The following is a 24,220-nucleotide window of genomic DNA, read 5'->3' as shown; positions in this document are numbered from 1 at the left end:
TTACTTACTTGTTTCTAAAATGTTAGATATTTATGTCATTTCTAATTTCTCATCAGCATAAATAATACTAAAATGAAGACTACTTTGTCTAAATATTTTTCTCTTCATGAATAATATCCTTCAAAAGATCTTCTAGGCCAAAAGTAAGTATATTTTTTAAATTAACTTTATTTTTTTTAGTTTACATCCAAATTAGTTAGCATATAGTGCAACAATGATTTCAGGAGTAGATTCCTTAATGCCCCTTACCCATTTAGCCCATCCCCCCTCCCACAACCCCTCCAGTAACCCTCTGTTTGTTCTCCATATTTAAGAGTTTCTTATGCTTTTGTCCCCCTCCCTGTTTTTATATTTTGTTTCTCTTCCCTTATGTTCATCTATTTTGTCTCTTAAAGTCCTCGTATGAGTGAAGTCATATGATTTTTGTCTTTCTCTGACTGACTAATTTTGCTTAGCATAATACCCTCCACTTCCATCCACGTAGTTGCAAATGGCAAGATTTCATTCTTTTTGATTGCTGAGTAATACTCCATTTACATATATACCACATCTTCTTTATCCATTCATCCATCAATGGGCATTTGGGCTCTTTCCATACTTTGGCTATGGTTGATAGTGCTGCTATAAACATTGGGGTGCATATGTCCCTTCAAAACAGCATACCTGTATCCCGTGGATAAATACCTAGTAGTGCAATTGCTGGGTCGTAGGGTAGTTTTATTTTTTAGTTTTTTGAGGGACCTCCATACTGTTTTCCAGAGTGGCTGCACCAGCTTGCATTCCCACCAACAATGCAAAAGAGATCCTCTTTCTCCTCACCAACATCTGTTGTTACCTGAGTTGTTAATGTTAGCCATTCTGACAGGTGTAAGGTGGTATCTCATTGTGGTTTTGATTTGTAATTCCCTGATGATGAGTGATGTTGAGCATTTTTTCATGTGTCAATTGGCCATCTGGATGTCTTCTTTGGAGAAGGTCTATTCGTGTCTTTTGCCCATTTCTTCACTGGATGATTTGTTTTTTGGGTGTTGAGTTTGATAAGTTCTCTATAGATTTTGGATACTAATCCTTTATCTGATATGTTGTTTGCAAATATCTTTTCCCATTCCATCAGCTGCCTTTTGGTTTTGCTATTGTTTCCTTCGCTGTGCAGCTTTTTATTTTGATTGAGGTTCCAGTAGTTCATTTTTGCTTTTGTTTCCCTTGCCTCCAGAGATGTGTTGAGTAAGAAGTTGCTGCAGCCAAGATTGCTTGCTTTCTCCTCGAGGATTTTGATGGCTTCCTGTCTTACATTTAGGTCTTTCATCCATTTTGAGTTTATTTTTGTGTATCGCGTAAGAAAGGGTCCAGGTTCATTTTTCTGCATGCAGCTGTCCAGTTTTCCCAGCACCACTTGCTGAAGAGACTGTCTTTATTCCATTGGATATTCTTTCCTGCTTTGTCAAAGATTAGTTGGCCATATGTTTGTGGGTCCATTTCTGGGTTTTCTATTCTGTTCCATTGATCTGAGTGTCTGTTCTTGTGCCAATACCATACTGTCTTATGATTACCACTTTGTAGTGTGGCTTGAAGTCCAGGATTGTGATGCCTCCTGCTTTGGTTTTCTTTTTCAAGATTGCTTTGGCTATTCAGGGTCTTTTCTGGTTCCATACAAAAAAGTAAGCATATTTTTAAGGCAGCATGTGTTTCCATGCTGCTTTGTAAAACAGTGATACCAATTTTACAATACCACCAAAAATGTACCATGTAATAATTTTTCCACTACCATAACTTGGTCAGCAGTGTTATCATTAGAAAAACTGTGTGGTGGTGGGGAATGATTTCTTTTTCTTTTTCTTTTTTTTTTTTAATTTTATTTATTTTTTAAACAGAGAGAGACAGAGCATGAATGGGGGAGGGTCAGAGAGAGAGGGAGACACAGAATCTGAAGCAGGCTCCACGCTCTGAGCTGTCAGCACAGAGCCCGACGCGGGGCTCGAACTCAAAGACCGTGAGATCATGACCTGAGCCAAAGTCGGAAGCTCAGCTGACTGAGCCACACAGGCACCCCAAGGGAATGATTTCTTAAGCAACGTGTGGGTACATAATATTATAGTATTCCACAATTTTTGTCTATATACAGTATTGCATTGATTTTTGTGATTTATATTAAGGCAATAAAAACAATGTAATAATTAAATGGTACAGTAATAACTTTTGCATCAATTTTAATTTTTCTGATCATTAGCAAGGTTGAACTTTTTCCCATGTGTTTATTATTTTTGTCTCTTTTTGTGGGAACTGCCTATTCATCTATTTTTGTAGCTCTATCATCAACTTGGTATTTTTGTTACATATTTTAATAAATTGTTTTGACTGTTTTAGATATTGACTACACTTTGTAAGTTTTGATGTATTTTCTGTTTCCTTTTATTTTCATTTTGGTTAGTTTCCAATTTATGTAAGTTTTCCTTTTTTTTTTTTTAATTTTTTTTAACGTTTATTTATTTTTGAGACAGAGAGAGACAGAGCATGAATGGGGGAGGGTCAGAGAGAGAGGGAGACACAGAATCTGAAACAGGCTCCAGGCTCTGAGCGGTCAGCACAGAGCCCGACGTGGGGCTCGAACTCACGGACCGCGAGATCATGACCTGAGCTGAAGTCGGACACTTAGCCGACTGAGCCACCCAGGCGCCCCTAGTTTTCCATTTTTATATTCATCTTTTCTTTGGAGATTTATTCTTAAACTGAATTTTAAGAAATTACCATTATTGCTGAACTATTACTCAAGCTTTCAGTCACTAATCACATGCACTGTCATACCTTTGGGATATAAAAGATATGTGTATTTTTAATTCTGATAAATTAAAATGTGACCTTAAATTATTAGAATTCATCTTTGTAAAGATATTGCTGATGACAGAAACGAGTCATTATGTATGACATTTCAACAACATCTCTATGAGGCAATAAGGGATAGATAGATATAAATTAGTCATTTTAATAAACAGATAAACTGAGGTACCCAGAGGTTATACAGAATCAGAATTTCTCAAGGAGTTTGTAGAAATATTAGGTCTAGAGTCTAAGACTTTTGGATCAACACTTCTACCATTAAATCATGTTTCCAAAACAAAATATACTCTGGGTACTAAATTCAAAATTTTTATAACTCAATGAAGTTCAAACTGGGGCTTGAGCCAAAAGCTCAAGTTCAACAATTAATGATGAGTAAGAGTATATACAGATTGTCATTTAGCCTCCTTGTAAATCCCTTGGATGGTAATATATTAAGGACTAACAACAGATGCTGACATTACCTCAAAGCCAGCTGGCCTTAATATAATCAACATGACCTTGGATGGTGACAATTGCTACAGAGAAGAAAGGAAAGATACTCACATGGTATTTAGACAAGCTACACTTTTAGATAGTTTGAGCTAAGATTCTGACATCAAATGGAAAACATGTTTTCCTTTCAATGAACTTTGACTATAGTACTATCAAATGGAACTTCATCTGAAATATTTTATGAATGTTTTTTATAGTCACCCATCTGGAATGGAATGAAATACTCATTTAGAATTATAGAATACTAAAGGTAGAAGAAGTCTGAAGAGCAATCCAGTCCAGATTTCCCTTTTGATTGATGAAAAATAAAGGGATATGCTTGTCACAACTTACGCTGACTGCAGAGCCAGAGCTGGACCTACGTCTCCTAACTTTCTCTCCTAACTGCCAGCTATATTCAAAATTCTGTTCTTTTGCACATTTAAATATCTGCCATGATTTTTTCAAAAGCTAGTAATTAAAGAAAGTTCAGGCTTGGGGTGCCTGGGTGGCTCAGTCGGTTAAGCATCCGACTTCAGCTCAGGTCACGATCTCGCGGTCCATGAGTTCGAGCCCCGCGTCGGGCTCTGGGCTGATGGCCCAGAGCCTGGAGCCTGCTTCCGGTTCTGTGTCTCCCTCTCTCTCTGCCCCTCCCCCGTTCATGCTCTGTCTCTCTCTGTCTCAAAAATAAATAAACGTTAAAAAAAAAAAAAAGTTCAGGCTTATGAAATCATTACAATAGACTATGAGAAAGCATTGTCATTTGGAATTATCCATATATTGAAGTGTTAAGATAAACATAATTATTTGGGTTCCTTATTGAAAAAAATATACATTTTAGTAGCTGGGAAATTTCTTAAATTTGTATTTAATCATGCGTGTAGCAGCCCCCCCCCCCCCCCCCCACCTCTGATAAAAGTGTTTAGGGCCACCTGGATGGCTCAGTCAGTTGGGCATCTGACTCTTTTCAACGTGTTTTTTTTTTTTTTTTTTTTTTTTAATTTATTTTTGGGACAGAGAGAGACAGAGCATGAACAGGGGAGGGGCAGAGAGAGAGGGAGACACAGAATCGGAAACAGGCTCCAGGCTCCGAGCCATCAGCCCAGAGCCTGACGCGGGGCTCGAACTCACAGACCGCGAGATCGTGACCTGGCTGAAGTCGGATGCTTAACCAACTGCACCACCCAGGCGCCCCTTGGGCATCTGACTCTTGACTTTGGCTCAGGTCATGATCCCAGGAGGAGTGAGGTCAAACCCCGCATTGGGCTCTGTGCCGAGCATGAAGCCTGCTTAAGATTCTCTCTCTCCCTCTCCCTCTGCCCCTTCTTCACACAAGCACACACTCTCTCATCTCTCTCTCTTAAAAACAAACCAACCAACAAATAAATAAATTTTTAAAAAGGTGTTTAAACAAATAAAAAACTACAGGCATACCTCAGAGATATTGCAGGTTTGGTTCCAGACCACTGAAATAAAGTGAGTATCACAATAAAGCAAGTTGAACAAATTTTTTGGTTTCCCAGTACATATAAAGTTATGTTTATACTACACTGTAGTCTACTAAGTGTGCAATAGTTATTATGTCTCAAAAACACAATGCACATACCTTAATTAAAAGATACTTTATTGCTAAAAAATGCTAAACATCATTTGAGCTTTTAGCAGGTCATAATTATGGATCACAGATCACCATAACAAATATAATAATAATGAAAAGTTTAAAACACTGCAAGAATTACCAAAATGTGACACAGAGACACAACGTGAGCAAATGCTGTTGAAAAATGGCAACAACAGGCTTGCCTGACACAGGGTTGCCACAAATCTTCAATTTACAAAAATGCAATTATCTGTGAAGCACAATAAAGTGACATGCAATAAAACGAGGTATGCCTGTAATGCATTTTGCCTGGTACACTGGTAATGAACATAATTTGTAACATTTGGGAAACTCAAAGATGAGAGAATTTTTCCACGTGCTTATTATATTTCTTGGAGGCAGTGCCACAGTTGACAGGAGATGCCTTTGGCTGGGGAGTGAGTTAACATTATTATCATAAGTCTTTCCTAAATTCCAGTTTTAGAGAAAGTATAGGAAGAGAATTTTTATGTTTCCTTGGAAAGACAGCCAACCTAGATACTACAATACATGGTTAATAAGACTAGAATATGGTGGAACAACAGCTATTACAAAATAGAAGATAAATGTCACATGATTTATATCAACCAAATTTCAAGGTAATAATCAGATTATTTTGAATACTAAATAAATAACATTATTAGGAGAATTTGTAGCTCTCCTGCTTAAAAGAAAGCACTCAAATTCTTAAGATCTGCCAGAGTTGTTAACAACACAGTGCTTATTCAACCTAATTTTTTTTAAAACAAATAGACTTTCAATCACACAAAGCTTTTTCTCTAGAATCTAGACTAAAATGTTATGAATTAAAAGAAAAAAGTACTGATAAAGTAAATGGCTCATTCAAATAAATCCGTTTGAAAGGATTATAGACTAAGGTTGACAGTTTGAGTATTATGAGAAAAATGGAAGGATGTTGAGTTTTTAAAAAAATTTCAGAATGACAGAGTAAGAAATTCCGTGTGTGATATAGTTTTCTCACGATATAAAGCAGAAATAAAATAGTAGCTTGTAATTCTTATACAGGGCATAAGGTGGTGCTATATTCTACCAATTCAGGTAAATTCATATAAAAAGAAAAAGAACTGTTAATTCACTTGTCATATACAAATTTTACTTATTTTCATTCGCAATGTATAAGGAAATAATGAAAAGTACAAATTAAAAATAGTTCAGTTGAAAATTCTACTATCAGAAAACTTGAATGTATCAGTAAAGTTACATTTTTCTTGGGACACTGTAGAGAACATAATTTGTTTTGACATATAATTCTGTATTATTATTAAAGTTTTAGGTGGGGTAGAATTATTAAGCAGATCTAGCATAAACTTGGGCACCTGGGTGGCTCAGTCAGTTAAGCATCTGACTTCGGCTCAGGTCATGATTTCACGGTTGGTGGGTTTGAGCCCCGTGTCGGGCTCTGTGCTGACAGCTTAGAGCCTGGAGCCTGCTTTGGATTCTGTGTCTCCTTCTCTCTGCCCCTCCACTGCTCATGTTCTGTCTCTCTCTCTCAAAAATGAATAAACATTAAAAAAATTAAAAAAAAAAAAAGATCTAGCATAAATGTAGAGGAGGAACTTATATATCATCATCATCATCACTGTTGTTCTTTAAAGATACCCTATGTCACATACTTATTAGAAAGCTATTTGCTTTTCATTAAGACAAACAGGTAAAGAGTTAATGAACGTTTTGTTATTAAAGAATTATAAAATGTATATAAAAACAAAAAGTTAAATAGATGATTTATAAAGGAAAAAATTTATATGGATTGCCACCTAATTGACAAGTTGAATTGATCATCATTTTGAAAATATGAGAAACTTTTGTAACAAAATTACTATTTGGAGCCTTCACAAAAATTTAGACAATTAACTTCTACTTTAAGATGTTTGTATTGTTATATACATAGGCATATACAAAACAAATATGTTACACAACATATTCATATCTTATATAACACATGCGTTTTATACCACACATATACTTAAAACACATTCTAATTGGGAGTCTGGATACAGGAAGTATTACATCTCTGGAGTTTACAACTCATGGTTTGGGCTTTCTCTAATTGTAATCATGACTAGCAATTGAAGCTATTCCTCTTTCAAAGAAAAATTCCTAACATTCTTTGCATATTACAAGACCTAAGCAAGCAGAATTCAGTATTAAAAAAAGAAAAGTGATAATGTACCCAAAAGTGGTCTATAGAAAAGGTCTTATTTTCTTCCTGTAATTCATGTCCTTTACCAATTGTGTGAATTTACAGTTTAAAATCTGGCTTATGCATACATTTCAACAATTTTCTAACTTTTGAAAAGATCTTTTTCCATCCCAATTCCATAATTCTCCACTCCACATGAAACTGAGGTACCCAAACTTGTTTAAAATAGATTTAAAGTATTTGAAGTAACTTGTTCTTCTAGTAACTTATTCTATCAATCTCAAAACAAATTATACAATAACCATATTTATAACAAGTACTTCTCAGAGTTGTTGTAAACTTAAATTTATGAAATTTATTTCAAGAAGTCAAAGTAAAATGCAAACAAAGAACTGAATCCTGCTGACTAACAGAATTTTTTAAATTCACAGATTTTTTTTCTTTAAATCACTTCAGCTCATCTAAGAAATATCAGATACTAAACAATAGTGGGCAAAATCAAGATCAGAAATAGGATATTAAAAGTCAGGCAAATAATATGAAGGTAATATGAAGGCCTTGAAGTATTTCCAAACACATAAAGTTTTATATGAAAGTCACAGAATTTTAAAATTGAAAGTATGCCATCTTCTTTTAATCATTAAATTCTTCTAGTATCTTTTACCTAATTCCCACTTGTCATCAGCACCATTCCCTGCTTTTGATGTCTTAGGTGCAAAATGTAAGTTGTCTTTTGTTACACAATCACTGTGGCCTATAGATTAATTGTGGCATTGTCTGTTAGATCTGTCCCTTTCTTACTATGTTCAGGTACTACCCTAGGCTTAGCTGTCATCACTTTATATCAGGATATCTCTATCAGCCTTTCAGATAATCTCCCTAAATTGAAGTCTTCATACACAACATACAATAGTAGCATAAGTTCTTAAACTATACTTTCATCACTTCCTACAGTCATCTATTGGTTCTGTAATAGTATTCATTACGCTGTCATTTATTAAAGTGATTACTAGATTCCTGGTACTATGCTATGCACTTAATACCTGTGAGATGATTTAAATCTTCTAGGAACACACTAAATATAATTATTCTCAATTTATAGATAAGGAAACTGAGACTCAAAAGGGCTGCTGACTAACTTACCAAGGATCACACAGTTATTATGTGACAAAAACTAAGATTCAAGCACAGGCTTGTTTCTATCCAAAGCTCTTAATTAGCATCTAAAACAGTGCTTGGCACAGAAATACCACTCAATAAATACTTGCTGAATAAATGAATGAATAAATGAAATACGATGTTATATTACCTTGACATATTGCTAACGGTCCTGTAAATTTTGTGGTTTTTTAATACAACACCTGTATTAAAAAAAAATTTTTTTTGTAACATTTATTTATTTTTGAGAGACAGAGAGACACAGAGCATGAGGAGGGGAGGGGCAGAGAGAGAGGAAGACACAGAATCTGAAGCAGGCTCCAGGCTCTGAGCTGTCAGCACAGAACTGGACGTGGGTCTTGAACCCACCAACTGCGAGATCCTGACCTGAGCCGAGGTCGGCGCTCAACCAACTGAGCCACCCAGGCACCCAACACCTGTATTTTATACTAAGCAAAATGGCTGGTATATATTACCGTTTCAGTAAATATTTGTTGAGTTGAACTACATTAAGAAATGGTATTGGGGTGCCTGGGTGGCTCAGTTCATTGAACGTCTGACTTGGCTCTGGTCATGATCTCAGAGTTCGGTGAATTCGAGCCCTGCATCGGGCTCTGTGCTGACAGCTCAGAGCCTGGAGCCTGCTTCAGATTCTGTGTCTCCCTCTCTCTCTCCCTCCCCTGCTCGCTCTCTATCTCTCTCTCAAAAATAAACATTAAAAAAAAAGAAATTGTATTGGTGGTGCGCATGGGTGGCTCAGTCGGATGTGTCTGACTCTTGATTTCAGGTTACAATCTCACAGTTTGTGAGCTGGAGCCCTTGCATCTATCACTATCAGCACAGAGCCTACTTGGGATTCTCTCTTCCTCTTTCTCTGCCCCTCTCCTACTAGTTGTCTCTCTCTCTCTCCCAAAATAAATAAATAAACATTAAAGAAAGAAAGAAAGAAAGAAAGAAAGAAAGAAAGAAAGAAAGAAAGAAAGAAATTGTATTGGTAAGGGCCCAATTAACAGGAGCATGACACTGAGAAAAAGTCTTATTATGGTTTTAGTATAATCCATATTAATATTTTTCTCTATATATACTGGCTAAAATTATTTACACTTTTGAATTAGATAAACCACAATTATTTAACTAAGTTAATTTTATGAGCTTTTAATTTAGTTGCAAAATAGAGAAAGCTACCATTGGTAGAAAATAATATTGTTGGAACACTAAATATTGTGTGTGAACATGTTGGACATGCACACCAAATTGCTTAGGGTGTAGAGATTCCTAAACAGTCTGAACAAAATTCCTTGGAGATAATGTTTTAAAATTTTAATATAGAACAAATGTCACTCTCTAGCAATTTAAAGATATAAGGGACTTCAGAGTTCAATAACAAATACAGAGTTGTTATTTGAAACAAAAATGTAGCCCTTGAGAACAATCAGTTCAGTTTTCTAACAGCAGTTATAGTATGTGGTCATAACCATTTTTCCCCCTTTTACAGAGGTCTCTAGGTGCACATTTTTAATGTATCCTAGCAGTTTCCAGTTAATGTTTTATATTTCTGTAGCTATTATTTTCTGTTGAAAGAAAACTAGTAAAGGTTGAGTCTAAAAAGGGAAAACAAAGGAAGAAGATCAATATTAACACTCCACAAATATTGACTTAGCAAGGTGACTTTCTTGTCTTTCTCTCATAGGAATTGATATTGAATGAATGATGTATTTATAGGAAATACCTATGGAAAACATGTTAAACAAAACCAAAAAATTGCTATGCAAAGTTCATAATCAGATAATCAATTCATCAAGTTCAAAAATTGAAAAGACATCACTTTCAAATTGAAGACCTTTTAATAATATTCTTATTCATCATTTTTACTTTAAAATCATTAAAACTGGCTTATCGGTAGAAATACTGTAATCCACAGAAAAATCTCAAAGAATTACTTCACAAACTTTATTGGTTCTCTGTAGACACCAAATAGTTATTAATAAACTTAATGTCAAATATTTGCAGAAAACGTCTTACCTATTAATTTACTATAAAATTAAAAATACTAAAATAAATATAAAATATAAATATATTTATATATTTATATATATAATATTATTATATTATATATATATTATATATATATATTATATATATATAAATATATTATAAATATAAATATATATAAAATATATATATAAAATATATATTTTATTTATATAAAATATATAAATATAAAAATATAAAAATACTATACCTTTATTGAATTTGGCTCGGTTAACTTTGAGTTTCTGTTACTATTAGCACCCATGGTAATTGTGAAGGAAATAGATGTTTTGAACTTTCTAGTTGTTGCCAGTGAAGAACTCCTGGTATCACCTGTAATAAGTAAGAGTTAATTACTTGGTCTCACATTATCAAAAGTCATCAATAGGAAGTCTGTTTCTAAACATAGTGTAGCATAAAAGGCATATGTATTAATTTCCTTCTTTTTTTCCTTCCTATTGAAATAAAGTCAGAAGTTTCATATTTATCAGGCTTTAGTGGTCCCTAATGTAGGTTCTATTAATAAGATTCTTTATTTCAATATGTCAGTCACTCTTTACTCTGAAATTTTAGTTTTAATAAAATATAATGAGCATAGCCAAATCAAGTTCCATAATAAAATTTTACTTCAATAGATTTTTACATCTGAGAGAGTCTAGAAACAGTAGCTAACAAAAAGTTGGATTCTCATTTATCATTGTTAAGCTAAGACAGACAGAAAAACTTATCTGATTATGACCCTTCATTCTTATTCAAGAAATCTTTAGTATCAAAAGTAAATACCTTTCTTTGAGAATGTTTCCTGCTCAGTTTTTCTTATTATTCTAGGCGATGGTTTTGGTACTGATGATGGGTCCCTTTCAGGAGGTTCTTCAATGTGGTTTCCAAACTGTTGACGTCTCAGTTTACTGTCAACTTCCAGTTTTTCTACAGTAGTTTTGAGACATTGCTCATTGGTTGTCACATATAATTTACAAAACTACGGGAAACAAAAAAGTAGTCCAGTGGGTAAAACCTTCAATCATACATTTGGGAGAAGGCAAATGCACATTAGTAGGCAAGGGATAGACTGATAGATGGAATATATTTCCTATTGAACTAGGTTACTCATTTTATTTTCTTGAATCAGATTGACCACTCTCAAGTGACCTAGTGAAATGTAGCCATGATTCAATGAGGAGGTCATACTCTGAGTGAAAATAAAATGTTACACAAAGAGAAGTGATTTATTATTTTTTTATAAGACACGTGTAGACTTGAGTTTGTTCTAAATAATTTTTATGATTCTTCCACCCCAGAAACGGCATATTTCTGAGAAGAGTCTCTATGTTTGAGTGCATATCTGTAATGTGTGAGCACATGCATGTATTTTACCTTGCTTATTTCTAATGTAGTCATCAGGTTACAATACTCTTCAGATTAAATGTCAAGTATACTTTGTACACAACATATCAAATACATCATTGCCAATATCAAAAAGATGTGCCCTTTAAAAATTCTTCTACACAGTACACAAATTTACATTAGCATGAACTTATGTACCTTGATGTAATCAAATTTGCCATCAGCATTTACATCTGCCAAACTTGTTACAGCATTTACTTCTTCTCGAGTCATCTTCTCACCTCTCTGAGAAAACAAGATTTATTTTAAAGCAACATGACTATCACTTTGTTATGCGAGGGACAGGAGGAGAGTGAAAATTTATTTTAATCTTTTCTACAAGTCAAAAGTCATGAATATATGGTTTCATTATAAACCTCAGAACGAGTATTATGTCAAGCAATAATGAAATTCATCTAAATTAAAATTTCACAATTTTATCAAATTTTGTAAGAGTATCAATTTCAGTTTACTAAATTTCAACAATATATATTATAGATCCAGTAATAATACTACCACTGAATTTAGAGTAATGATAATTCTCCCGTGATACCAATAATCAAAATGGATTCCCAATCCCATTTATACTTTGTTTCTCTTTTATTTATCACATATGAACCTATTCCTAAATTACAAAAAGTTCTGAGCAGCAAATAACTGCAAAGGCACACAAGGGGACTGCAACATGGGTTCAATTTTATACTTTATGTTTTATTTACAGAGCACTTTTCATCCAGAAGGATCCTTAAGTACTTTATAAACAACCTATATGTGATTCACTTCATCTGCCAATGAAATAGCTATTTTTAATGTGGCCTTGGTAGCCAAAGTTAGATTCCAAATAGTTTGGCCAAATATTACAAAACTATTTCACAAATCTTACCTTTGTTAGAAGTTTATAAAGATCAGTGTGCAAAATACAGCCATCATCGTTTACATCTAATTGCTTAAATGATTTTAGTAGTTCTGCTTTTGAAGTAGGTTTTTCCTTCCTTAAAATTACACAAAAATCATCAAAATTCAGTTTGGCAGTTTGAGGAGTCCAATACTTATTAATGGTCTTTTGGGATGGATTTCTTCCTGCATGCTGTAGAGCTGCCCAATTAAACAAGTGTTATTATAGGAACATTTGGAATTGGTACCTAAGTATATATTTTTTAAAATCATTATACACTACACTATTATACACAAGTACACATACACCTTTGGGGTTGATAATCTAGTGATATCAATGTATGCCTGACTTATAAAAATGAAAAAAATACATATGTTATCATTTAATGCCAGAATTAAACTCATTTTTCCTATTCTGACAGTTGGTTCTCAACCTACATAGTTTAACTAACTGAAAACATCGATTTACTTTGTAAAAGTGCCTGGAGGAAAAAAAAAAGATTAAAGACAACCATCCACTTATTTTGAGGACATAAGAATAACCACAAAAAGTATAAATTATTACTTTTTCTGGCCCAACAAATACCTTAATGAAATGAGGAAATCATTAATCTGAGAAAACTATTGTCAACAAGGCATGTATCTATCTAAAATGTTCATCACTACTAAACATTAGGGCTTCAAGAACATTAGTTGTTAATCATTAATCAAGTCACAAATGTCAAATATATACACAAAAAGTATCTATTTACAGTTATAGCCTTGCTAAAGATCAAGAATGTCAGCATACATTAAAAAAATTTTTTTAAATATTTATTTACTATTGAGAGACAGAGAGACACAGAGCATGAGCAGGGGAGGGGTAGAGAGAGGGGGAGACACAGGATCTGAAGTAGGCTCCAGGCTCTGAGCTGTCAGCACAGAGCCCGACACGGGGCTCGAACTCACAAAGCGTGAGATCATGACCTGAGCTGAAGTCAGTCACCCAACCAAGTGAGCCACCCAGGCGCCCCAAGAATGTCAACATACTTTGAGAGAAGTATGCATTATAGAGACGCAATGGTCAAATCACTTGATTTTTAACCAGAATTTTTACAAACAGTCCTTTAACTGGTTATTTTAGAGACATTCTTGTTTTAAAAGGTATGCTCTTATATCTATGAAAGGCAACAAATTACAATGTGAGAAAGGCTTTTGTATTTGCATATGCCATGCACATTAAAACATAATGGCTTTAAACAATTGTACTTTGTACAGTTTAAAAGCAGCAAATGGGTAATTTGCACATAAACAAATCTCTGCATATTAAGACCTAACACTATCTAAAATGAACCCATGGTAAGTTTCCTAAACACTAGAGAAGGAATTAATAGAATTTTAAAACGTATAACTGTCTTGAATCGTGCTACAACTTCTATTATAAAACCTTATATTGGATATTTATAACAATCATAGGTGAAATTTCACAAGATCTTGCATTACACTTAGCACTATAAAAAATGATAATCTGGGGGCCCCTAAGTGGCTCAGTCGATTGAGTGTCCAACTTCAGCTCAGGTCATGATCTCGCAGTTTGTGAATTTGAGCCCACATCGGGCTCACTGGTGTCAGCGCAGAGCCCACTTTGGATCCTCTGTACCCCTTGCTCTGCCTCTCCCCTGCCTGCACGCTCTCTCTTAAAAATAAACATTAAAAAAATGATAATCTGGATGGTCTACAATTTAATGAAAAAGGACTAATACATATAAAATAATTTAACTAAAAAAAATCTGCAAGGAAATAAAAACCAGATCAGGGCAGTAAATATAGACATTTATGAGTCCCTTATTTTGAACATTCATTGTGCATGAGCATAATACAGGGTTTTGTTTTTTTCAGAGATTCAAACTTCTTGGTTCCTAAGTTTTATAATATAACTAGGAAGTCCACACCTGAAGGGTAAAATTGCTACCTGTGGTTATGATTCACAGTTAATAACATATTAGAAGTCCACAGACTAAGAGAAATGTTCCCATCCTCCAGATTATGACAGTGAATCATACCTAGGTAATTTAAACTTTGAGACAGAAATGGAAACAAGATCATCATCCAGGGTGACTTGTAGAGTTAACAGAAGTTGCATCTGTAGGCATCTATCTGGCTTAGTGGGATGAACATTCCACTTTTGATTTCAGCTCAGCTCATAATCTCACAGCCGTAGGATTAAGATTTACATCAGGCTCCATGCTAAGAGAGGGGCCTCCTTGGGATTCTCTCCCTTTCTCTCTCTCTGCCCCTTCCCTACTTGCATGCACACTTCTCAAGTATTTTGCCTAGCATAAAAACAGACCATTTTATAACTCATCTATAAAGAGTCAGGAAAAAGGTACATGTGTTTTAGGATTCCATCCCCAGCCAATGTCCACCCTTTAAAAGGTAAGACTATAAACAGGACCTAAATGAAGTTGTGATTTGAAGTCAAAAGTCCATGTGAAAGAAAATGCTGGGGTGCTTGAGTGGCTCAGTGGGTAGAGCATGCAACTCTTGATCTCAGGAAGTTGGAGCCCCACTGTGGGAGTAGAGAATACTTGAGAGAAAGAAAGAAAGAAAGAAAGAAAGAAATAAAGAAAGAAAGAAAGAAAGAAAGAAAGAAAGAAAGAAAGAAAGGGAGAAAATGCTATTTTCTGTACAGCTTTGGGAAAACAGGTGTGTAACTCTTTGCCACAAGGGGCAGGTCAGCACACACTTGTTGCTATCTTCAATAACAAAATGGTTTTTTGATGTACTATTAATTACAAAAAAAAAACTTTCTCAGAATAAAATTAATTATGCCTAAACATGCACTCAGTAAGTAGATATTCTCATATCTAAGAAATAGGTATAATTTAGTAGTTACTAATCTAATTTACTTTCTAAGTTTAGAATTAGTTGGAGCCCATTACTATGTCTGATAGCAATAAGAACACGTAACTGTAAATGTTTAAAGGTTAACACCAAAATACCGATCTTTTGCCAGAGTTTACTTTAAGCTGTGACATGAATCTATAATACCTATATTATTCATAAGTTGAGGAAAAAAGGAACTCTATAGCTCTGGCAATGGTACTGCACTGTCCAACCTTGAAATGGAATGTCATAGCACATGTTATATGCATAAATGACAGAAAGATATAGATGAAAGACATAGTAAGAAAGAGATATCACTGGGTCACACGACTTTTCAAAAATCTAGATTATCTGAACTCAATCATTACAACATTACAAAGAGACATCCAAAAGAATAAAGGAAAAAACCTAAAATTATAGCTTATAATAATATATAAATTTAATCTTTTCAATTTTCATATTCCCCAATATGGATTTCCTCAAATAGAGATCTTATTGCATACAAACCCAAGACACTGTTGCAAAAACGTCAGAATTTTTATTTAAGGAAACCTCTTCTAAAGTTGGCAAGATAACTCTGTTTCTCTATCCATAAAGTTATTAGCCTTGATGAAACTTACAGGAGTATTCAGTGTTATCGGCTATTGTTTACTACTCAAGAGTAAAGAATTCCAAATTATTTGACGTATCTGGCAAGGACAAAATTCATTGGTCTGATGGATATTTGCAACCAGAGAAATTTTACATATAATGGAAAGAAGCAAAAAAAAGACCAACTCTCCCTCCCTCCCCAAAAAATAAAAACAGCACACTTCTCTTTTAAAATTTTACCTGTTTCTTAATATTTCTTTTTTGTAATCATTCAACCCATTTTTACATATTCTTTACATTTTCCTCAGTAGAGGTCAAATTCAGGCTAGTGATTCAGATGCCAAAATGTTTTAAATTCTATTATTATAAATCTTAAAGTACCAAATAAGAATTTTTAAAAATATATGTTTAAGGGGTGCCTGGGTGGCTCAGTCAGTTAAGTACTCTGCTCTTGATTTCGGCTCAGGTCATGATCTCAGGATTTATGGGATCAAGCCCCACACTGGGCTCTGTGCTGATAGTGTGGAGCCTGCATGAGGACCTAAATGAAGGTCCTTCTCTCTGCTCCTCCCCTGCTCATGCACTCTCTCAAAAATAAATAAATAAATAAATAAATAAATAAATAAATAAATATGCAAGTAATTGATGGAAGCCTTAAAAATACTAATATAGGGAGACCTGGGTGGCTCAGTCGGTTAAGCATCCAACTCGTGTTTCCTGTTTTCAACTCAGGTCATGATCTGATGGTCCGTGAGTTTGAGCCCCATGTCAGGCTCTGCTCTGACAGCTTGGAACCTGCTTGGAATTCTCTCCCTGCCTCTCAAAATAAATTTAAAAACTTAAAAAAAATACTAATCTAGTCTGTATAAACATTGAATGCTTTATTTGGAAGCTACTAGAATACATAAATATATAAAATCACACAATAGCGTAATGTAGTTTCACTGTTCAAGCTTCCCTAAGAAACTGGAATGATTCAGCAATGTAATTCTTATTCCTGTCTTTCTGATCTATTACCTTTCAACAAATAAGGCAAAATACTTAAATTTTAAAGAAAAAATTACCCAAGTAAAGTTGTTCTTTAGAAATAATGTTTTCTAAGCTGCTTTTAAAAACAGTTAAGTAGGCAGCTCTACAATTCATATAAAATATTTCTTCTTCAGTTAGTGGAAATTTCTTTGTTCGCAGACTCTCTGAAAGTGCTGACTTCTGACAGGAGAAAGCTGCATCTCTTCCTGGACTGATGGCCATTCTATTAGAAAATAATTTTAAAATTTTAGTCAGTGTTAATCCCCTAAAATGCAAATGTAACCTTGCCTCTCAAATTGGGTGGGGGTGGGGGAGAGGAAATCAAGGCATTAAAGGTTTCATATGCAGGGAAAAGTCCAATATTATAATATGCATATGTTTGTATTATCACATGCTAAACTAGAACAAGCCTTCAGCAATTTATATATGTGTGTGTGTATATACACACACACATATATATAAACTATACGCATGTAAATAAACATGTATACATACATATATATGAGCTATACATACATGTATATTTAGAAATCAACTATATATAAGACGATGATATATAAAGAAAAATATATGTATGTATATGAGGGAGCCAAAAGAACAAAGCCAAAGCAAAGATGTAATATAAATGCAAAATAAGTATCATACAGCAAAGGAAAAGCACACATCTATTCTCTCAAAATAAGATAGCTGAAGTTAAGTCTTCATAGGGTTGTCATGAGGACTGAATAATACACGGGGAACATACAGAACAGTGCCTTCCACATAATAAGTGCTAAATAAACTGTAGAAAGAGTGAACTCCACAACAAGGAGAATTTGGATGTCATGTGATTGGCAGTTGGCATCCCTCACCTCAGCAGGATCAACGAGGTCATTCCACCAACATCTCAATAATGTAGGCCCACATTTTGAATAACTCAATTTTTAAGATCCCATTTATAGCATTATTGTGAGATTTTACTGCATTCATCACTAATAATAACGTTGTGGCGTTATATAGCACCTCTGCTCATAAGGCTTAAAGAACTATCATACATCTTAATTTATCCTTATTACAGTGGTCAAGTATTTTTTTGCCCCTTTTACAGATAAGGAAATTGAGGGACAGAGATGTCACCCAGCTAGCAGTAACAAGAGGCAGTAAATTCTGATAACAGTTTCTTCTTTATTAACGTGAATGAAGGCTTCTTGTACAACAGTTACTGTGAGGCGCTAAATCGTGCTGGTGGTCTAACAGCTTCCAACATTATTTTACCCAGCTTTGACTTCTAAAAATACATTCCAACCTAATAAATTGAATATTTCAAGTTCAACAATAAGACGACACAGGTAGGGTCCCCTTCAGGACTCATTGGATTCTTACTCAGGAGGCCTAAATCACTTGCACCTTCTTGAATTATATAGGTCTTTTACACTTGGGAAAGAAAGATAATAATCGCTTATCATGGATGAAGTACCCTATTTATAATACACAGACTGCCTGCCTGACACTTTCATATTACACCAGATTTAGAAGGACCCCATAGGGATGTGGTGTCACAGTCTGGTTACTGCAAATTGATATCACTATAATTAAGCATCAGTTTTAAACACATATGCGTGCACACATCTCCTCACAAATGTGGGGGGTGAAAAACTGTTCCAATAAGAAAGGAAGAATGAATGTTCATTTTGCAGCAAGCAATTTTAAAATTTAAGTATTTTTTTAGGCTCGTCCTCGAATACTCTTTCCAAATAAGGTGACTCCCTCACGTGGAAATCCCACAGTACAAATGTTCCAGAATTCTATTCTTTCCCTTTCTGTGACGAGAGACGAAACGGAAGCTTAGATAAATATATAACTGCACCCCTCAGGCTTAGAAACCTCCCTCATTTAAAACTCCAGCGCGAGACCAACACAGGGGCCTAGAGAGCACACTGTAGCAAACAGCTCCATAAATAACTCGCCACACAATACCAAGAAAAATAAACTGTTAACAAGCGCCTAAGGCTTCTAAAGGGCCAAGTGAAAACAGAGCCGCCCAGTCGCCGGCCCTACACCGTGAAATACATTTCACAGATGATCGCGGGCAACCTCTCTGTTTTTGTATTTCACGACGACAAAACTGCGTATCGGGGTACATTTGAGGTACACACGGACCAAGAGTTAGTAGGACAGAGAAATAAAAGGTGACAGAAAAGGAAGCCGGACAGCGAGGCAGGGCGCGGCGCAGGGACAGAGACCGCGAGCTGTTCGCTACCTAACTCCAGCTCACAAACGAGGAAGCGCAGGCAATTCTCTCCACGGATTCCGCGATCCCCTCACTGCAGCCCAACAGACCTCGGCCTTTACTTTAATTGCCATGGCAACGGCACCTCTCCGCCACCGGAAATAAGAACCAGAGCACCTCCCCAAACAGTCCGGGTAGAAATCTAGGGCGGTAAATCCGGAGAGGACAGAAACGGCTGTGCCGCTCATCTGTCGGGGTCTGGAATGGCCAGAGTGGAGAGAGAGGGTACTCTGCTGCACTGACAGGGACTGGATGAGGTCCTAGGTCCTTAGCTAGACTCCCCCCACCCCCCGCTTTCCTCAAACACTCGGATCCCTCGTAGAGAGGGAGGGTGTTTCCAGCGGGCCACCTTGTGTGTGACACAGCGTCTGGCGCCCGCAGGCCCGCGCTTTTCAGATTCCAGCGTTTCCCTCCGGAGAAACTGCTTTAGGAAGACGTTGTTCAGTTCCTTTTATCCCGCAGTGGTGCTCTCCTGAATGTCGAAATGCCGTAGGTATCTACCCTGAGCCAACCCATGGTTGTTTTCTTGGGCCCCTCTATGAGTAAGAAGAGTAGATATTATGTTGTTAAAAATAAAAGTCTGTTATTTTACTACCAAAAAATGGGTTTATTCTAAAACAACAAAGCATTGCAATTCGCTGCACGCAAAACCATAGGTAAGTCCAACAAAAGAGAGAAGTTCTTTTATGGAGGAGGAGGAAGGTGGGAGGGGTTATTTTGACCCAAAGTCTACTGGTGAACAACCAATTCAGGTTCAAGGTGATGATGACGGTTTCTCGTTGGCTTAGTTGCAGGAGTGGTCTGTATCATGTAGGAGACGCAGTGTACATCTTTCTCTGTTAAGACCTGTAATTAATGATTTTTCGTGTTGAAATTATTCTATTGGGGTCTGTGAGAAGGAAAGCCAGATGTGCGAGGCCGGATAACCCCCCTTGCATGCTTTTGGCTTCTGTAATCTTGCTTGCCCCTTGCATCAGCCAACTGCCCACGTAGCACAGCTGGTGGTGCCCCCCCCCCCCCCCCCCCCGCCCCAACCTTTTTCCTTGAGCCCCTGCAGTCCCACCCACCTGTGCAGCTGATAGAAAGTTTCAAAGTACTCGGAAGTTAGCCAGTCATAAAAGAAGGCCAGCGCCAGAGCTCGCGCTCAGCTTTTGGAAGTGCCTCCCCTAGGCCGGAACCGGTGCAAGTGCGTGTCGCTTGTCACTTGTGCCAAGTGTTGGCCTGGAAGCCGACAGCCGCACTGGCCTCTTGAGCCACCGTTGTCGAAGGCCAGCGGAGAAGCCACTCATATCGGGCCCCTGCGATGGAAAGGAAGGGGGAGCCGCAGGTGGTTTCACTGGACCCCGACCCTCGCTGGGCCCGACAATAGTCAGCCACCGCTGCGCTCAAACGGACTCCAGGTGGAACAAAAAGGCCTGTTCCAGGACGTCGGATCGGTAAGTGTCCCCAGGGACTTCAGACTGAGTTCAGGCCAGCCCCTGAAGCAGAAGGGGAACTTGATCACCCCGCATAGAACAGGGAAGCCCTGGGTGGAAGTGTGCAATCTGTTTGAATGTATGTGTGAGTGCCCGTGATCCACGGTTTTGGCTACGGAGCCTGAGTGTGTCCTACCGTGCCATTCTGTGAAGACCTCATAAATGACTGGAGGCAGAATCAGGTCCACAGGGGCCTGATCCAAGTCAGGTGTTTATACTGACCTGCCAATGTTAAGAGGCATCTAATACCCGTGAGGGGAGCAGCCAGGTGAAGGAAACAACCTCTTCCCTCGTATTTGTCCTGCTACACCATACGTTGGGAGGGACCCATTTAGGATACCAGGATGGGGGAAAATTCCTCAAAACCAACTGTTCTGTATTGTATGATTAAGAATTTTAAAAAGGGATTTTCAGGTGACTATGGGGTCAAATTGACACCCCACCCCATCCCCGGGAAATTACGCACGCTCTGTGAATCAGAATGGCCTATGTTCAGTGTAAGCTGGCCCCCTGAGGGCACCCTAGATGTCCCCACAATCTGAGCTGTTTATAAGGTAATTACAGGGGACCCTGGCCATCCGAATCAATTCCCATTCATTGACCAATGGCTGGAAATAGCCCAGGTCAAACCTCTTTGGATCCGGTTCTGCATTAATAGTAAGGGACAATGTAAGGTCTTAGTGGCGCAGGCTGAAAGAAGACTTTGCAGGAAAAAAAAACCCCACCCCCCATCCTCCAAGAAAATTCAGAAGTCCTTCCATTTCTACCACCATATGCCCCCAGGGCCCCATCAATCAAGGGAGGGGAACCTCACCTGCCTGACAGTCACCCCCTGTCAGTCTTGCTTCTGCCAGGAGCCAGTCTGCTTCAACCAGGGATACCTGAACTGGTAGGGACACCTTAGGTCTGCAGCTCCAGGTCCAAGGCCCCAACGGCAATGCAGATGCCATTGCAGGAGACTAGGGGTCCCCAGAGAATAGGCTGCAGTGGGACCCTACAAGAGGGGGGGATCAGTTTTCTGCTACCAACTGGTCTGTACTACTGACCTCCTCAACTGGGGACACCACATGCTGCCCTACTCTGAGAAGCCACAGGCAATGATAGATCTCCTAGAATCTATATTCCAGACTTACCACCCTGCCTGAGTCAACTGTAAGCAACTTCTGCTCACCCTCTTCAACATAGAAGAGCCGAAAAATTGTCACTGAAACCAGAAAATAGCTCCAGTCTCAGGTACCAGATGGACAACTAGACATCTGAGATGGACATCCCAGCTTGGTCAGCCTCAGCTGACCAGATCAGACTGGCAGGAGCAGACTCTGATTATCAAAGACCAGGCTCTGTCCAACTGGGCCCCCATGAGCCCATGGTCAAAATGAAGGTAGGGGACCAGACAATAGACTTCATCATCAACACTGGAGCTGAACACTCTGTGGTGACAAGGTGGCACCTCTATTGGGTCGAGAAGTCACCATTATAGGAGCCACTGGGATGCAAACCCGGAGGCTATTTTGTGGTCCCCAACAATGCCAGCTGGAAGGTCACCAAATAGTTCATGAGTTCCTGTATCTACCCAACTTCCTGGTTTCATTGTTAGGTAGAGACCTCCTAGCCAAGATGGGCGCAAAAATAGCCTTCATTTTGGATGGACAGATGCAATTGCACCTAAATGAAAAGGCCCAACCCATGACTTTGTCCCTGACGATACCATGGGAAGAATGTACTGGTCAAAAAACCACCCTGATATTAATTGACCTAATCCCTGGGGCCCAACCTGTCAAAATACGCCAATAAATGGTCCCACGGAAGGCACGTCTGGGGATCCAGACACACTTGGACAGGCTACTCAAATGGGACTTCTAAAACGATGCCAGTCCCCATGGAATACTCCCTTGCTGCTGGTGAAAAAGCCTGAGACAAATGATTACCGCCCTGTACAGGATCTAAGAGCCATTAAAGAAGCAGTCATCAGCCTGCATTCAGGGTTGCCTAACCCATACACTCTACTAAAACTCATACCCTCTAAGGCAGGATGGTTCACATGTCTAGATTTAAAGGACGCCTTCTGTCTCCAGCTAGCACCTAACAGCCAATCCCTATTTGCTTTTGAATGGGAAAACCCTACCACAGGGGCAAAAGAACAATTCACTTGGACTAGATTGCCACAAGGATTCAAAAATTCACCAACCATATTCAGTGGGACGCTGGCATCTGATTTAGCCAGGTTTCTGAGACAGGACCCAGGATGTGTCCTCCTCCAATATGTGAATGATCTCCTGCTAGCCAGTCCCACACGGACCCAATGCTGGGAGGGAACTGGGGCCCTTCTCAGGCTACTAGCAGAGGCAGGATACCAGGTGTCAAAGAAAAAGGTATAGATTTGCCAACAAGAAATTAAATATTTGGGCTTCAAAATTACCCAAGGCAAACGAATGCTGGGAGCCGAAAGGAAACAGGAAGTCTGTGCCATTCTGGTTCCCACTACCTGCGGGCAGGTCCGCTCCCAGTTTCTGGGAGCAGAAGGATTCCGTCAGATATGGATCCTAGGCTTCTCAGAGTTGGCCAGACCTCTATACGAGACATTAAAGGCGTAAGGAAGGGGGGCGCCTGGGTGGCTCAATTGGGCATCTGACTTCGACTCAGGTTATGATCTCACGATCCATGGTTTCGAGCCCTGCATCTGGGCCTGTGCTGACAGCTCGGAGCCTGGAGCCCTTTTCAGCTTCTGGGTCTCCCTCTCTCTCTGCCCCTCCCCGACTCACGCTCTGTCTCAGTCTCTCTCAAAAGTAAATAAAAAAACTTAAAGGAGTAAGAAAGGTCATCCCTTTTCTGGGGCCCTAATCTTTTTTTTTTTTTCTTTCAGTATATGAAATTTATTGTCAAATTGGTTTCCATACAACACCCAGTGCTCATCCCAAAAGGTGCCCTCCTCAATACCCATCACCCACCCTCCCTGCCCTCCCATCCCCCATCAACCCTCAGTTTGTTCTCAGTTTTTAAGAGTCTCTTATGCTTTGGCTCTCTCCCACTCTAACCTCTTTTTTTTTTTTTTTTCTTCCCCTCCCCCATGGGTTTCTGTTAAGTTTCTCAGGATCCACATAAGAGTGAAAACATATGGTATCTGTCTTTCTCTGTATGGCTTATTTCACTTAGCATCACACTCTCCAGTTTCATCTACGTTGCTACAAAGGGCTATATTTCATTCTTTCTCATTGCCACGTAGTACTCCATTGTGTATATAAACCACAATTTCTTTATCCATTCATCAGTTATCCATTCATCAGTTTAGGCTCTTTCCATAATTTGGCTATTGTTGAGAGTACTGCTATAAACATTGGGGTACAAGTGCCCCTATGCATCAGTACTCCTGTATCGCTTGGGTAAATTCCTAGCAGTGCTATTGCTGGGTCATA

The 24,220-nt window shown here is 37.8% G+C and overlaps 2 protein-coding genes across 4 annotated transcripts in view; one reads left to right on the top strand and one right to left on the bottom strand.

The window, feature by feature from the left end:
- Window positions 1-19,821, bottom strand: part of EFCAB7 (EF-hand calcium binding domain 7) — a 47,526-nt gene extending 27,705 nt beyond the window's left edge. For all 3 annotated transcript variants that reach the window (XM_042951985.1, XM_042951986.1, XM_042951987.1), the window contains exons 1-6: window positions 19,303-19,821; window positions 17,099-17,286; window positions 12,568-12,779; window positions 11,844-11,930; window positions 11,085-11,280; window positions 10,513-10,634 (exon numbers count right to left, since the gene is read on the bottom strand). In XM_042951985.1, coding sequence (XP_042807919.1) covers window positions 10,513-10,634; window positions 11,085-11,280; window positions 11,844-11,930; window positions 12,568-12,779; window positions 17,099-17,285 — 804 coding nt within the window. In that variant the 5' untranslated portion in view covers window position 17,286; window positions 19,303-19,821. The remainder of the gene's footprint in view (window positions 1-10,512; window positions 10,635-11,084; window positions 11,281-11,843; window positions 11,931-12,567; window positions 12,780-17,098; window positions 17,287-19,302) is intronic.
- A 276-nt stretch (window positions 19,822-20,097) lies between these two features.
- The window catches only part of LOC122225894 (integrin subunit beta 3 binding protein), a 68,457-nt gene continuing 64,334 nt past the window's right edge, over window positions 20,098-24,220 (top strand). The window contains exons 1-2 of the mRNA XM_042948609.1: window positions 20,098-20,142; window positions 20,503-20,768. Coding sequence (XP_042804543.1) covers window positions 20,098-20,142; window positions 20,503-20,768 — 311 coding nt within the window. The remainder of the gene's footprint in view (window positions 20,143-20,502; window positions 20,769-24,220) is intronic.

This window comes from Panthera leo, chromosome C1 (assembly GCF_018350215.1).
Source record: "Panthera leo isolate Ple1 chromosome C1, P.leo_Ple1_pat1.1, whole genome shotgun sequence".
Classification (NCBI taxonomy): Eukaryota; Metazoa; Chordata; class Mammalia; order Carnivora; family Felidae; genus Panthera; species Panthera leo.
The sequence above is the reverse complement of the archived record's forward strand: the minus strand, read 5'-3'. Positions and strand labels throughout refer to the sequence as shown.